This window comes from Amphiura filiformis, chromosome 17, assembly GCF_039555335.1.
Source record: "Amphiura filiformis chromosome 17, Afil_fr2py, whole genome shotgun sequence".
In the NCBI taxonomy this organism is placed as follows: domain Eukaryota; kingdom Metazoa; phylum Echinodermata; class Ophiuroidea; order Amphilepidida; family Amphiuridae; genus Amphiura; species Amphiura filiformis.
In genome coordinates, this window is record NC_092644.1 from 34,796,119 (window position 1) to 34,813,478 (window position 17,360).

General features: G+C 38.0%; 1 protein-coding gene across 1 annotated transcript; it reads right to left on the bottom strand.

Annotated features, from left to right (window-relative positions):
• Positions 1–10,067: 10,067 nt before the first annotated feature.
• On the bottom strand, positions 10,068–16,734 carry LOC140137171 (cytochrome P450 2A4-like). The gene is made up of 3 exons (XM_072158823.1): positions 16,362–16,734; positions 14,988–15,929; positions 10,068–10,264 (listed from the first exon to the last, which is right to left on the bottom strand). The coding sequence occupies exons 1-3, from the start codon at positions 16,732–16,734 to the stop codon at positions 10,068–10,070; spliced, it is 1,512 nt and encodes a 503-aa protein (XP_072014924.1).
• Between the last annotated feature and the right edge of the window lie 626 nt (positions 16,735–17,360).

Sequence of the window (17,360 nt, forward strand, 5' to 3'; positions counted from 1 at the left end):
TACCCATCTTCTGCATCAGTTCAAATTTGAGAAGACATCTGAGGACGCACCGATGCCTACCTTGAAACCAATCGACGGGGTTGTCATACACCCAGAAGCGTACAAACTGAGAGTATCTAAACGGGATTAAATCTGGTATCCTCTTCTTTGGTGTATAATTTCGGTAGTATATTATCCAGGAAATCAGATTCTCAAGGATAAGTGATCTGGACTTATATCTTGTATGATGGTCACCACAGTCGTAACTCCAGTTCACTCTTCATCTAACTTGAACACGTTGAATGATATATTTACAGCTACATATATTTATACATCATAACAATTATTGAAAATGAGTAACTTTTTTAAAACTATATAAGTACGTATTGTATTACTACTACTACTAAACAGCATTTAAAATAACGCTTTACTTGTACTGTTGATGGCCACTTTATTAATGGATTCTTTGTTCGGACTCAATCAGGAAGATACATTTACATCATTATAAATTATATACGTATTACGGTTATACCGTTTTGATTCACCTAATGGCGCACGTAGGATCCTTTGCATTAGGGTAAATTTCACGTACAAATAGAGAGCTCCCTCTTCTAAAATTGCCAACAAGAATTAAGGTCCGTCCCCTTATTTGCTGGTGGAATTTTTATGGGAGGGCACTTTTAGTTTGTGCCTTAAATTCCAGTCATGTGAAGGGAGCCCATATACTTAATTTATTAATTTATTAATTATTTAATCATTTTATTTATTTATTTATTTATTTATTTATTTATTTATTTATTTATTTATTTATTTATTTATTTATTTACTTATTTATTTATTTATTTATTTATTTATTTATTTATTTACTTGTTTCTTTATTAATTAATTAATTAATTAACCTACGTTACCAATTCCATAAGAACCCTATATTTTACGTTTCACAAACAGACGTACGAGCAACATCCGCCACTATGTGAAATGGCGCAAATTGGATTTAATGACATAATCAGCAGCATCCGTCAATAATGTGGCGTATGCTTCAGAAACGAGCCGAAATCCCCAAAGCTCCCGTTTCACATAATGACGGACAATGTGGCGTAAGGTACAAAAAGACACTGAAAGTCCGATTTGCTCCGGTGCCGTAGTGTGAGTGATCGGGGGGATACCGACCATGATGTGGATGGCATCGGGTCTGACGGGGTGGCACAAGCTGTTTTCCAAAACGTGCTGAAACCCCCAAATCTTCCGTTTCACATAGTGACGCCGTTGCAGTCAATCGGTGTAGTAACTTTACTTTTACGTCTTATGTGTGTTTTAATTTTCAAAAATTAATATATTAAATTTCACATATTTAGTGTCAGTCATATTTATTATGTCACAATTGTTGCTATAGAGAAGCTTTAATTTGAGAACTGACCCATGAGTGTACCCTGCAGGCATTAAGTGAATTCGGTACAAGTGGGTTTATGTCACGTGGACAGGCCACGCCTCTTATCCCGGTCGAGTGAAACATATGCTGGAAATGGTTTAGTGAATATGTCGTTCGAGTGGACTGAAAGAACGAGTGGGTAATTTGCGCGGATTGCTTAAAACAGCCAGTCACTCGTATTTTACCCGGATGACCGAGAAATTTCCCGGACGCCTGGGCATATTCGAATTCTGAAAGATATGGCTTACGATACGCCACTACTTGTTGCGACCGAGGAATTGAAACTTGTAAACAGTAAATAAAATCATTTGGAATCAGTCATGCCTGTTCTCTTCTCCACTCTCTCCACTTGTTGTATGTCGTCCAAAGAATTCAGTTTTAAGTGTCTTGCCTAAACATTCAAAGCTTTTCTTGCTCATTCACCTGGTTACATCTTATTTTCAACCTTGGACCCACAAAGCTTCTTAAACGCATCTGAACCTACTGTCACATTCAAAGTGCCTCGATCCAAAAAACGAGATGAACAAGATGCCCGCCATCGGGGAAAGAAATGTTTGGCGAGCCAAAAGTGGGGGTGGGGTGAGGGTGGTGGTTGTGGGGTGGTCAAGCACTTTTGGTAAGCCGAGAGGGGGGAAGCGATTTTTGGCACACATTCATGGGCCGCCTTTTAAATAAAAAGCTCTAAAAAGGCTTAAGAAAACAGTACGTAAACGCTTAAATATGCACATTTTCCTGCTCGCTATTTGGGTGCATGACTAGACCCTATGACTTCCACAGCTTCTGCTCTGACTTGGTCTTTTTCAGAATTTTGGGAGGCCGAGAAGGGGGGGGCAAGCGATTTTTGGCGAGCCGTTTGGAAATTTTACCCGGGGGCTCATAATTATTGCACAGCCCCTTAAGACTCACCTCTTTCCCACAGTGTAGCTCTTTTTCTTTCTTGTCTTTGCCTACTTTTATAAATGAGATTTCTGACTGGCGAAATGAAAATCATGGATTTTACTGTAGAAACCAATGGTGGGAATCACCAAACCCCAGGTCAATTTTGACAGCCGGTCATACCCGCGAGTATGATGCTGTGGTAACAATTTTATCACTATTTAGCACAAATGGAACTACGACTACAACCATGGCCAAAATGTGTTGGGACACTTATGGAAAACGTACACTATATTATTTCCGTTATTATTAACGTGATAAAGTGGAGGTTTCTTTGGTGTCAAGCCTAAACCCTTTCCTAACACCCCAACCCTCCCCCTTCCCCACCAATCAATGTTGGGTGCCACAAGGCTCGTGTGACCAAAAAGGTCGGATTCAACATTGATCGGGGGGAGTGGGGGCTTATTTACATTACCCTATCAAACCGTCCCAACACTTATGGCCAGCATTGTAGCTTAGAGCTCTTAGTTCGTTTTGGCGTAAGGTTTTATGACAGGTTAATACAACTCCCCTTCGTAATTGTTAAAATTTAAGTAACCGTCAGTGGAGAGTTCATGAACTAAGCGTGAACTACACCTGCGAAAAGATTAGGTCTTCATAAAACGATATTCTATGTCAATAGTCTCAATGATATGTAATCTAACTTATCAAACTTTTATTTCAAAACAGCATCACAAATGTAAATAAAATATAGTTACTATATCTATTAAAACACCGCCTGTTTACGTAAGAGTGAAAGATATCATAATGAATACTAAAACTGATGACGCTAATATATCGAAATGAACCATGCAATCACATTTCAAGTCCGGAATGGTCTAGCTTGGTATTTTGGATAAAGTGGTGCAATACCAATGGGGCATAGGCCTACTGATTTGGATTTAAATATATTCTAAAACTATATTAAACGAATCTTGTTTCTCTACAGCAGTAAAATAGCTCACCTTTTGGGTAGCTTTCTGTCTGCAATTCGCTAGACTTTCTTCAGCCCCAATTAACACGTGGGGCGCTGTTGGATGTGCTATTGAGACTCAGCGCCGTCAGACGGTGCAGGACGTCTCAATAGCGAGGTGTACACAGCTAGTAGGTGATACCGGCCGTCGTCTCTGTTCAGGGTGCTTCTGTTTTGCCTGATATTTGCACTTGCAGTGGGGATAGAATGTCCAGTGTAATTTACATGCGCCGCTACCTGGGATGGCTCTCTCCTATGTTCAGAAGCCCTAATTCCTAGGGGGTGATTGGTTTCGCCAATATAGACGGCGTTGCAGTTCTGGTATTGGATATTATACACAGTATGACACTTCTCCTTCTTGTCAATTTTGTCCTTTGGTGATACAAGGATTGACGGAGTGTATTTCTTGGTTTAAAGTGCACCTAAATACCGCGTTTGCACAGGATTCTGCGAAGTCCTTCTGACACACCCCTAACATAGGGAAGGGTGATGGATCCATTTGAACCAGCCGTAGTGGGGGTTGACGGTTGGGAGGGTTGCGGGTATTGGCGACAGCGAAATGGGACCGTTTATAGCCACACACATCAAGCGCTTTCCGGATATTCTCCAACTCTAAACTTTGTCCTCTTCTTCCGTGACCAGCGACTCTGCTCTATGAATCAGTGTTCTGATGACTCCGAACTTATAGATGGTAGATGGTGATTTTGGTAGAGCCAGTCTCCTTCCTGTGGATAAGAGTGTCAAGCATAGGAAGTTGATGATCTTCCTCCCGTTCCATGGTTAACTTGATCGTGGGCGAAATGTGTTGATGTGGGTGGTAAATTCGTCGATGTATTCTTCGCGTATTACGACGAACGTACCATCGACGTAGCGAGCCCAGAAGGATGGTACATGGGTTGCGGTGTCCAGGGTGCGAACCTCAAACCACGCAATGAATATGTTGGATGCGAGCGGCGAGACTGGAGATCCCATCGCGAAACCCTCTTTTTGTTGGTAAATTTTGCCCAATCCCATCATGTACGTAGGCATTTTGTCATTCCTGAGACCAAAATTGAACACTTTATCGGAGAATGTACCATATGCCTACCGGTAGATATGAACACTACAAAGTTGTGGTGACTCAATCACCAGGTCATGTATACGAGACATTCATATTTTAAGTCCGAGTCTGTATTATTATTATTATTATTACTAGCGGGACACCCGCGCTACGCGCGGGTCCCCGCTAGGTGAGTAAATGGGAGAGCGTTCACTAAAACAGGAGGAATTACTGAACAGGTAGAATCATTGAAACGGTAAATTTTATTTATCTGAACCTGACCCTCCTTAAGCCTACGTTGCCATTTGAACTTTTTTCTTTTTAGTTTCTTCTACATGGGCCAATTTTGTTCCATTTAAACAAAAATCTGCTGCTAAGCTTGCGATTTTCCGTTGACCATGTGTTTTTATTTATTCAATCCAGTTCCCGTTATTTTCTAAATCTGTCCTTTCTTACATTTCCCTTTTAGCTTCTTTTTTTATTTCCTGCATAGCTTGTGATTTCCCGTTTTCATGTTATTTATTTAATTCTGTCCTCAGTTTAATAGCCTTTTTATTTAAATTTCCTGATCTTATTATAGCTTTTTTTCTTACTATTTTATTCCCGTTTTCATTTTGTGACTAACTATAACCCACATACTCGTACAGCCTGTTTGTCCTCATTTTGTTTTCTTTTTTATTTATAGTAGGCCTACCTCTTCATGTTGTTTGTACTTTTTAACACACATCTTTTTCCCGTATTTATTACGCTACGGTCGTTAATATCATTCATTACGTGACTCTGCACTCTGGCGTAGTGCTGCGTTACCCGTGCGGTATCGCTGCGCTACGCGAGCGGCTTGGCATTAGATACGCCCGTGCGACGCGCAGGGCTAGCTTAGTAACTGACTCCTTTTTTTGTTTACCTAGTATAGCAACGGACCACATTTTCACTGATTTTGAGGCCATTTACGCATTACCGTCTCCCCCCCACACACACACACACTCTCCCCTTTCTTCTGATGCCAAAATCTGCATTTTGATATTATCAAGTGGTGGATGAGACTCTATATGGTCACGCCCTTTTGACTGAAAAAAGGTAATAACTTCATCAATCGTACTAATCGGTACAAAATGCTTCTAGTATTTCACATACATAAATACAAACATACTGAGCATTTATAAAGAGCCGCTACATTACGACCGTAGCGCTACACACAATAGCAACCAACAGAACAATTAGAAAGAATTATACAAATGTGTCTTAAGGGATCTAGAATGAGCGTTTATGGCGTTTCGACAGTATTTTTGTGGGACATGAGAGCACCTCAGACGTATCGAATTGCATTCTGAATACGCAGCATGTCTTTTTGATATCAAATAATTTTCATTTTTTGAATAATACAAATTTTATGACAAATTATTAAATTTGATATATAACAGTCCTCGAAATAAATTTTATAAATCTAATGATATATTCTTAAAGTGTATGTAGCTGTGAGGAAAAGCCGACGATTAATTGAAAATTTTGACCTTTTATTAAAGATATGGATTTTTTCCCCAAAAGACCTAATTTTTTTTGGTGTTTTGGAAAAAAAATCCATATCTTCAATACGAAATGTCCAAATTTTCAATTGATCGTCGGCTTTTCATCCCACCTACATACACTTTAAGTATAAATCATCAGATTTATAAAGTTTACTTCAAGTACTGTTAAATATCAAAATATCAATTTTAATGATTTGCCATAAAATGTGTATCACATTGCGAATTTCAAAAAATCAAAATTATTTGATATCAGAAGGACATTCTTCGTATTCAGAATGCAATTCGATATGTCAGATGTGCTCTAATGTCCCACAATAAATACTATCCCTTAATGATGTAACCATCCGGGTAACCTCTATAGCAAACTGGTAATTTTTTCATCTCAGAGACTGTTGAAGAATTCTTGCTGGGATCTAAAGCTCTCGGGGAGAATTGATTGGCACTTAAATGGACATTACCCAGTTGTTTTTGGAAGTTTAAGCAAATTTTTCTCTTCGGTGAGGACACTTCCTGTATCGCTGTGTCGCTACAGGGGTGGGGTGGGCAAAAATGTGACACGCAAACTTTCAGATTCTGATTACTACTCTATACCTACTTTTCGCCAGCCCATACGCGGGCTGGTATCTATTTCTGAGATTGGGTTTGTATGCTCTAGAGATTAACTTTATTGGTATTGGTAAGAATTATTTTATTTTACTTTTTGAGGTGGAATGTTTTAAAATTATTGTTATTCGATTTGTAAGGAAAAGTAAGTATGTTTTGCCGTTTCAACGAATGAAAATGAGTGAGTATTACCAAAGTTATGTTTGAACTAATTATGACTTTAAAAGTTCTAGGTATAGGCCTAAATGTAACAATAATAGTTAATATACAGCATCATATGGTCAGCAGAAGAAAATTACATCACCTATGATGTCATATCAGTGTCCTTGACCGGGGGTCCTTACTCCTTGACCACTGAACAGCGTGATATCATGTTGATAACAGATCTATAGAATCAAAATCTTCATCATATCACAGACTCTCAACAATCTGTGATCATATGGACCATATTGATGTGAAAGTAGTTATCTATCATATCCTGTGCCGGGACCCTGTGTCGTTTTATGGATAAAAATGACTCAAAATGTTATTGATGAAATGGTTGCTATCATAAACATCAGTTTTGTCTTTTCAACGGGAAAATAAAGTTTTTAGGGCCTAGCTATAATATGGGCATCATTTATGCCTCTAGGCCTATAGTATTGAACAATGTACCCCATTTGACATGCACTTATAGATAAATAAATTGTCTTACTTTATTAATTGAATGACTTCTTTATTATAAATAAAATGACACATAACTTATGTGAAGTCACTTTCTATCTTTTTTATTTGATTCATAAAATTACATTCAACAAAATGATTGAAGAGAAACACACACAAAAAACAACAACAACAACAACAACAACAAAACAGACAAGAACAATTTGGAGTAATGAATTAAAGAGTTGACATGAGATTAGGAATTAATGTTTTCTGGTGTTTTAGTGTGCATGTTCTCATCGTTGATGGTTTGGTGGACTGTCATGTAACATGGATGTAAGCGTGATCCTAAAAATGCCTTTCACATTGACCAAAACTAATTACAAGACCTCTTCTACATTGAGGCTGGCTTTCCCTTTTAAAGGGAATTTTTATTGCTGTTTTTGCCACCCACCCGTATACCAATGTTTCTCAAAAAGCCCCGAATGCGTCAAGTGGGCGTATTGGTCTCCACTGCACTGAAACCCCACCTATCGATATACCGAAATCGCTCAAACGGTACCCAAAACCGTGCCATGCACATCCATACCTGTAAAGGAAATCTGTACCATAAACTAATAGTTGCAGTAAAAATAAGGCCCAAGCTTAAATACGTCCAAATAAAGGAGATATTCTTAATTCTTTACGACGATCAGTGGTCAGTTTGCAATCCATGGTGGCTTCCATATTGATACCCGATGTATTTTTTATTACGCTGTGATGGTACCCCAATTTTGAAACCAGCGAAATCCGTGCCACAAGCCTCGTCCCTCGTGAACTTTGGTGACACGACGAAGCGAATACTACCAAAGTTCAGATTCAACATTCTTTCAAAAGAAAACGCGACAATTTTTACCCATAAAACTACAGAAGAACATAAAAAATGTATTTTAAGTAATATTTATGATCAACAATGTATTTTGAGAACGAAAAGTGTAACAACAGCACTAAAAACCCAAATTCGCTGTGGGGGTCGCTAATGCCACACACTCGCCGAAGGTAGCCGCGGGTCTGTGTGAAAGGTTACACTACCGCTTGTGGCAGAAAGGATTCGGAAGCAGCTATCATGGCGGCCTTTTCTTTGTTAGGAATATTCCGAAATTCATATAGACCGTCTGGTATGTTTAATTTCGGGGTATAACTATATTAGCCATTGACTAGTTTATGGTACAGATTTCCTTCAAAGGTATGGATGTGGCACGGTTTTGCCCCGGTTATCGCAAACGATATTATAATTTTAGAGCAATATTATTTACGTATTGGTTTATTGATTTATTTTTTTACTCGACAACAATATACACGTAAAACGAAAAAAACACAGAATCAGTGAATATACAAATAATTGCATAAAATGGTTAAACACGGCAAATATAGTATCAAAAATAGCCAGATGGACAGCATCTTGAGAGTATGCCCAGTGTGCTGGCAAACAAAATTAACATAAAGTTCTGAGCAGAAGTCATATCAGTGTCAACAGAAATGGTTTTGTACTATGCTTTCTGGACACGCTGAGCTACAATTTCTGCATTCATGTTAAGTACTTACTGCACACTTCATTACGTTGACAGTGCCTTTAAAATCGAATCAGAAAGACCTCAAAATCACAGATTGGGTCATATATATTCGTCATCCTAATCTTTCACCTGTTTGAACCAGTCAATAGCATAAAATAGGACCAACCTCTATTGTCCGATTGACTGGTTAAAGCAGGTTAAAGATTAACATTGTTCGTTTTATGCAAATCCAAGCAAAATGAAGATGTTAAACTCACATTTTTAGTGACGTTTCACCACTACACGAGTGGTTTCGTCAGCCCGGCAACTCATCACATCTGAGTGTTTCCTTTTATAAGCAACAGGAACCGCTACAGGGGGCGTGATGAGTTGGTCAAAGATGTTGTTGAGTTAGTAGGCCCCTTCGTCCTTGTTTAGAGTGTCTTTTCTTTTTCGGCGTATCCAGATGACTTCTTTTAACCACAATGCTTATTACCATGTAGAATAACCCTTGAAATAAGTTTATCGATAATATCATCCATAGCTTAAAGGTCATATATATTGCTCGGACAACATCATATCATTGGCAAGCTAATAATGAAGACAATGAAAATGACTCCTTTTTTGAGAAAATAAGACGTTTAAAATTGATATTCCGCACAAACCAACTTAAGCGGTGAGTTCCTTCGAACGAGACAGATTTGACCTAGAAAAAAGTTGACGTCATGAAATGAGATGTGCCTGCTTAGAGAGAAGGGACTGTAAACGCTCTCAATGCAAAGAACGTATGCTGTTGTTGTCCTTTAAAAAAATTGCTACAAATTTAATGGTTTTTAAACACATGGATAAAATCAGCCGCTTCTTTTTTATATAATAGTAAATTGTGATATTACTATTCATATGTATATCAAGTTTTTGAGAAATATTTGGACTAAACAATAAAAATAATTTTTGACCAATTTTACCGTGCAATTTTAGAATTTGAGCGTGATGTATATCCATTATGCAAATAAACAATTTCAATTGCCTTTTATTCGAACCTTCCCGCTTTCTCGTGGAACAACGCATATTATACACGTGAATGAATGTCAAAAGAGCTTATATCAAGGGCTCATGTGTATGTAACATGACTCTTCATTTACTGTGACGTCACCTCACCAGTCTCCTGCCATGGAAATAAATTTTGCTTCGAACGGGGGAAGGACCGTAAATTGGCGTACGAGGCAGAATTTAAAAACACAATTTCTCTTTTTTCAGGAGAAATACGATTAAAAAAATTGCAACGAGTGTAAACTGGCATAATTTTTTCGCGCGCGATTGTACCATAAGCTTATAATAATGTCGCTAATAGGTGCTGCATTCACTATACTTCAAGAATGTTTTTCCAACCTCATCCCCCCAATGTCAAAAAGAAATCTACGCCACTGATTTAGAAAATAACTTCATCACGTTTAATGACCTTAAGTTTGTACTTTTCAGGGCGAGTGACAACTCCTTCAATGGGTTCTAATGTAGGCATCGGTGCGTCCTCAGATGTCTTCTCAAACTTGAACTGATGTAGAAGATGGGTAAAGAAGATGAAGAGTTCTTGTCTCGCGACAGCTTCACCAGGACAAACACGGCGCCCTAAAATCAAAAAAGTTAATATAATATGTTTTATTATGGTATACATAGTTAGTATAAAAAATAAAACGTATGGTTTATATAATATAACTCCAAAATAGTTGCTATAATAGGTGTGTTGTGTATATATATATATCTACCAAAAAAACGTTGACAACGTAAATAAATCAGCAAGTTTAAAAAACCCACCTCGGCTCACTTTTTGAAACTTGGTCCCATTTGTAAAAGGTACTGATTTCAACTTTATCATATTTATATAAATTTAAAACATTTCCAGAAGTGTTATGTATCTTTAATGTGCAAATGCGATATTAATTTGTAAGCTTTCTGCCACGACCTAAAAGGTTATTATCTTGTTCTTGCATGGTAAACCAATATCCTATTTTTTTATATTTTTTTTATAATAATTATGATTAATGATTGAATTAAACGAATAACAAGTAGGCTTGTAATCTTGTTGGAAACGCTGTATTCTGTTGAAATAAATAAAAACACCGATTTGCTGTTGGTGTTCAAAATGGGACCAAGTTTCAAAAAGTGAGCCGAGGTGGGTTTTTTAAACTTGCTGATTTATTTACGTTGTCAACGTTTTTTTGGTAGATTTCTTTTCTTTTTATGAATGTAGCCAATCAGCTCCAAGCTTGGAAAGTCATCAGGTTACGAAGTGCTCCATAAAACGAATAATATAACGAAAAGTAGATGTTTGAGATTGCTATTCTTGATTCATAACAATAAAAAATAAATTAACAAAACTTTATCAGTCGTTTATATATTGTTTACGTAAATATGTAAAGAAAATATAAATATGAACAACACACACCCAATGTAGACAATGCCAGAGAGACACAGAGAGTAAGTCCGATTTAGGCCTACTTCAAGTCGGAACTGGTTAATGCGCATATATTTAAGCCTATACTACGGAAGCGTCTAAATGCCCCGACTAGGCAAGATAATCGTGTTTTAATGTTAGTGGTTCTTTGTAGCCCTGCGGTAATTTACTTGGCTGTCCGAATTTCGCGGTTTGTGGTTCTTTGTATAGACCGTCGGGGGAACGTAGTTGGATATTCCTATTAAGCGGCGGTTGTCGGCGATCTTTCGTGGTTTGTTGTTTTCACCAACCCCTGCCCTCTATCGGGAGCTAATTTATAGTTTAAGCTTGTTGGATATCCAAATTTCGCGGTTTGTGGTTCTTTGTAGCCCTGCGGGGCAATCTAGTTGGATATCTCTATTAAGCGGCGGTTATCGGCGATCTTTTGTGGTTTGTGGTTTTAATTTACCTCATCAAGACCTGCCCTCTATTGGGAGCTAATTTATAGTTTAAGCTTGTTGGATAACCATATTTCGCGGTTTGTGGTTCTTTATAGCCCTGCGGGGCAATCTAGTTGGATATCAATATTGAGCGGCAGTTGTTGGCGATCTTTCGCGGTTTGTGGTCTTAATTTGTTGGATATCCATATTTCGCGGTTTGTGGTTCTTTATAATCGATAGGCCTACGGGCAATCTGGTTGGATATCCAAATTTCGCAGTTTGTGGTTCTTTGTAGCCCTGCGGGGCAATCTAGTTGGATATTTCTATAAAGCGGCGGTTGTCGGCGATCTTTCGTGGTTTGTTGTTTTCACCAAGCCATGCCCTCTATCGGGAGCTAATTTATAGTTTAAGCTTGTTGGATATCCAAATTTCGCGGTTTGTGGTTCTTTGTAGCCCTGCGGGGCAATCTAGTGGGATATCAATATTGAGCGGCAGTTGTTGGCGATCTTTCGCGGTTTGTGGTCTTAATTTGTTGGATATCCATATTACGCGGTTTGTGGTTCTTTATAATCGATAGGCGGTTTGTGGTTCTTTGTAGCCCTGCGGGATAATCTAATTGGATATCCCTATTAAAAGGCGGTTGTCGGCGATCTTTCGCGGTTTGTGATTTAAATTTCCCTTATCAAGCCCTGCCCTCTATCGGGAGGTAATTTATAATTTAAGCTTGTTGGATATATCCATATTTCGTGGTGTGTGATTCTTTGAAGCCCTCTGCGGGGCAATCTAGTTGGATATCCAAATTTCGCGGGTTGTGGTTCTTTATAGCCCTGTAGGGAAATCTAGTTGGATATCAATATTTAGCGGCAGTTGTTGGCTATCTTTCGCGGTTTGTGATTTTAATTTGTGACAATTTATAATATTTATTCCAAATATAATTTCAGTCTGAGCTGTGAACAGAGCCACTGATAAATTGTTTGTCTGATGAAAAAAAATAATATCACCATAGCAATGGGTGTTCAAAATGGTGTTATTCTTGATTTATGACAATAAATTGGTTAATAAAACATTGAAAAAAAAAGTGGTGGGAAGTTTCGAACTTGAGCAAAAACTCATAAATGGATTAGAAGTCCATGGCCTTAACCGCTTCGCCACGGGGACGTCTCGATATAACGACGTGTAAAAGTGGAGTATTTATTGATATGAATGTATGCTGTGGTCCGGAAAGAATAAAAGAATTGTGAAAAACTTGATTTTTTGGCGAATGGGATCCAGAATTTGTATGGAGGGTATCCAGGAAAATGCTAGGGTATATTTGGGAGTGAATCTCAAAAAGTAGTGCGACAGTGACAGCCATGTATGGCTGTAGTAGTGACGAAAGATTCTGGATATCAGTATGATTAGCTATGATTTGCCACTAAATTTGGCTATAAAATACCGCGTGAAATTAAGCAAGAATGTTTGTTTATTATCAAACAATCGGATTGACTGTAAGATTGGTGTAACTGTTTGAATTAATGAGTTATTAAAATATTACACTTTGGACAGTAAATAAGATTTAGCATGGTTTTAGATATATTTTGTACCCAGCGAAAAATATCATAGAATAATAGCGTTTTGTTTCGTGTAAATATAGTCCGCGGTGCATCTGTTTATTCTTCTTTATCAGTCGTTTTTTTTAAAACTTGTTGGTCATGCTACCGCTTGACTCTAATAGTTTAGGTCAGAAGGGGTCTGAAATGAGAACATTATACTCAGGGTGTAGCTAATTCAAAGTGTTCACTGAATATGTAGGCAATGCACTTTGCATATTTCGAAACATTTACTGACTGATTGTTCCGAAGGGGAACAGGTGCAGTCGTCCAGCATGTCCGGTTGTCCCGGATGTACGATGGGGAGGGATGGGGTAGCCGGGGGGTAGTTGGTAAATAAATAAAATTTAATATCATATTATCATAATCTGTCACACTCTGGTGACGCTACTGTAGAGGCTTTAATAGCTAATGTACTATACATCGAAGTATTCCCTCTTCGTTAGTTTATGTTAATATTGCGCCACATTTAAGATCAAAGCGCTTGAGGCTTTACTTGCATTAAGGTTACACGAAGAAACGTATAAAAAACGTATAAAAGACGTATACAATTGTTCTCTAAAACCGCGTTTTCTCAGCAATCAAATATCGCAGCGAGTCAAATGTTCGTGCATGGATGTATCTTTACATTATTTTTGTGTGTTTATACAAATTTTTAGAATCCGTTTGAAAATCTTTCGTTTAAATCATTTTTACGCACCATGTTCACAAGATCAAAAACGCGTTCCATGCACTGAGTTTTTTTCAAATGTTCGCTCCGTATAAAACCACGCCGAGTGATTGTTTTCTCTTTTTTTGTATTGTACTACAAATCGACCAAAGAAATAATGTTGCCATGGGGAAGAACCAAATACAGTACCGATTAAATTTTATTAGCCCGTTTTTGTGAACAATTTTCGAGAATCTTGTACCACAAAACACTGTTATGTTACATTATCGATATCTGGATTGTGGAACGTTAATTATGATTTCTAACTGCCTACATTATTTCTCAAATGTCTGTCGCTCACTTTACCATTTGAATTTCACTCCAAATTTCGCCATCGATACCTCCGACATTTACAGCGGTAATGAGCTTGTTTATCATAAGAGCCTGTTATGCACTATTCCATAATAGTCTGTTTGAGATCAATCATTTTCATGTGCCCCTCAGTGGCTCAATAGGTTAGCGCGTTGGACTGACGTTCGACTATATAATATATATACGTCGTAGCTTTGAGCTGGAAAACTTTGGTACGTGTTCGAGTCCCTATGTGGTCTATTTCATTTATCTTATTTTATTTTTCTCTCACTTTTCTTTTTCTTTTTTCTTGTTCGTTTCTTTCTTTCTGACTGCAGCGATTGATTGTTTTTGCCCGGTTTTTTTTTCATTATATAATTCAGGAATTTTTAGGCCTACACTATAGTTTAGGCTAATAGGCGCGGCCTATTATAATTATTTTTACAAATTAGATTAACAAAATATTAGTTGTTGGTTTTGTTATTGTAGTTATTGTTATATGCCTATATATTGCATAATCAGGGCATAAATAGGCCTACTAGGCCTGTTATAGCCTGCAGAAGCATTGATTTATTTCACGGCAGATATCATCCAGGATAATTTAAAAAATTAAAAATTGAGAAAATCCAAAGGAAAATTGCCGAAAACGGCTGCCCACAATCACCCCCCCCCCATCAGCCCATATGGTCCTATCATGGTCGCCCCCTCCCTATCCCTGCAACATATAGGATGACTCACGAGCCGCGGTTTGTCCGTGGCCCTAGTTCAGATTGATACACTATTGTACGCGTGAGTTCATTCTTTTCTGCATGTCTGTTTCCATTATTTACTTACGCCCCTCTGGAATCAAGCCTTGAAAATCAATTGTATTTAACCTTAATATACATACCTACTCCAAAAGGAATCAATGCATCCATTTCTTGGAAGTTACCCTCGTCGTCCAAGAACCGTTCTGGTCTAAATTCTTCTGGATCTCCCCATATTTCAGGACTGTGCATCACTGCATACATGTTAGAAATCACAACGCTATTCTTCGGGATGGAATAACCACGGAAAGTTGTCGTGTCTCCTGCTACATGAAATGGAGCCAAAGGTAGGAGTGAAATGATTCGATGAATCTCCGCAATAACGGCTTGTGTGTAAGGAAGATTCAGCTTATCATCCAGCTTTGGTAACCGGTTACGACCGACTACCCTATCGATTTCGCGATGTATGCGATCCTGCACCTCCGGATATCGGACAAGGTATTGACTGCCCCATCGAAGTGTATTTGAGGTTGTGTCTGTCCCCGCTATGAAAAGAAGTCCTATTAATCCGGCCATATTATCTGGATGGAGAAATGAATTGGGATCATCGGATTTGTGAAGTCGTATCTCATTCAACCACAAATCGATTACGTCATTTAAGTTATCGGTGTCAAAGTTTTTACGGTGACTTTCAATCATTTCGTTTATGAATTCATGCAGCTCATCAAGTACTTTGTTCATTTCTTGTTTCGCTTTACTTGGGATATTGATTGGGATAAATATTTCCAAGCCACCTGTCCCAAGCAGTTCTTGTAAACGACTAACAAGACTCGTAAGCCGATGTATGCGTTCGTCGGAAAGTTCAAATCGGGTTCCAAAAACAACTTTACAGATGACGTTTGATACTGCATTATTGAAATGCCAAGTAAGATCGACAGCTTGACCTTTAAGGCTGATTAACTCCTCGATCATATATGTGCTTTCATTACTGATGGGCTCCTCATAACGAGATGTTCCGACTCCAAATTTACGGAAGCAGGCTAGAGCAAAAATTCGGAACGGTCCCATGTCATCCCATTTGTTAACTACAAGAAAATGATAAAATATAGAACGGACATATTATGATTAAATTATATTCTTTGCAATTAGTGTGAATTACAAAACCTAACAACGGTCACTACTATAGCGCCACTATACCAGGGGGGGCTGATGATAATAATACTCGTATTCACAATGATAGAAATAATGAAGACGATAATGATACCGAAATCATTTAATATGAATTAAATACGGAGTAAATAAATACAAATTAAACATACCGTACAGAAAGAAATGTCGTTGATACAACGTCAAGTTCAACTTTGGTACAACGTTATTTCAGGCTGGTTATCGGGTTATGTTGAACTGCAGCGTTGTATGAGCGTTGAAATAATGTTACAATCACAACCTCTAGCCACAGTGACTTTTTTAAATATAGAATTGGTAATAAATTTACAATCATTGGTTTCTTTACTTACAACTTCTGCTGAAGACTTTGGCTTGCATTTTATTTTCGCCTCTATCACTCAGTTTAGTATCTTGATAAGCCTCGCGTATTGCTTGATTTTCATTCAGAACCACGATAGACATCCCAAGTGCTGTAAATGAAAATACGTGTCCATACTTGTTACCAAGCTTCACCAAAAACTTGTGGAGTGGTTCGCCTTTGTAGAGAGCGTAAGCGATGTGGGGAGCAAAGCCAATGTAAGGAATTAGAGTCCATGGTCCTGGCGGTAAGTTGCTCTTTTTAGAAAGAAAGAAGAAGACTGCTACAATGATGACAGACAGAAGAAATATGGACGTAAAAGATGATTCTGAAATAACCGAAAGTTCAAAAGAACTGGCCGACATTTTGGACTTCAGTGGATTGATGATGATACAAATATCAAACGAAATGTTTGCACATTGTTATATTGCGCACTGATGTATTAAAATAACACATTATTTATAGCGTTATAATATTAATGAACCTTTGTCTGGGCTAAATAGATATAAGAATCAAATTGACCTTGGACTTTTACATGATTGGCTAATTTTCATGATTGTCAAGATAATCGATTACAGAGATATGGACGTGTGTGACATCGGATACGAGAAGTGCTTTCATGGATGGTAGGCCTACGTCACTGTAGATCATTCCATCCCGCGGACCTGCCCCCCCCCATTACTTTTCCACTTTCAATGCTAAAGTGAGCTAAATTGAAATGAAAACGGTTTTAAACCAGAGAAAGGTTAACTACTATCCAACACCCCACTAGCTTAACATCTACTAGTTTTCTTCAGATGCTAACATTTGCATTTTGATATTATCAAGTGGGGATGAGGCTGTTGATATGGTCACACCCCTTTGAATGAAAATGGAGGTAATAACTTCTTCAATGATACTATCGCCGGTACAAAACACTTCTAGAATTTCACCTGGTACATGATTACCAACTGCCAACATTTTGAGCAAATGGCATCCCTTGCTATGCATG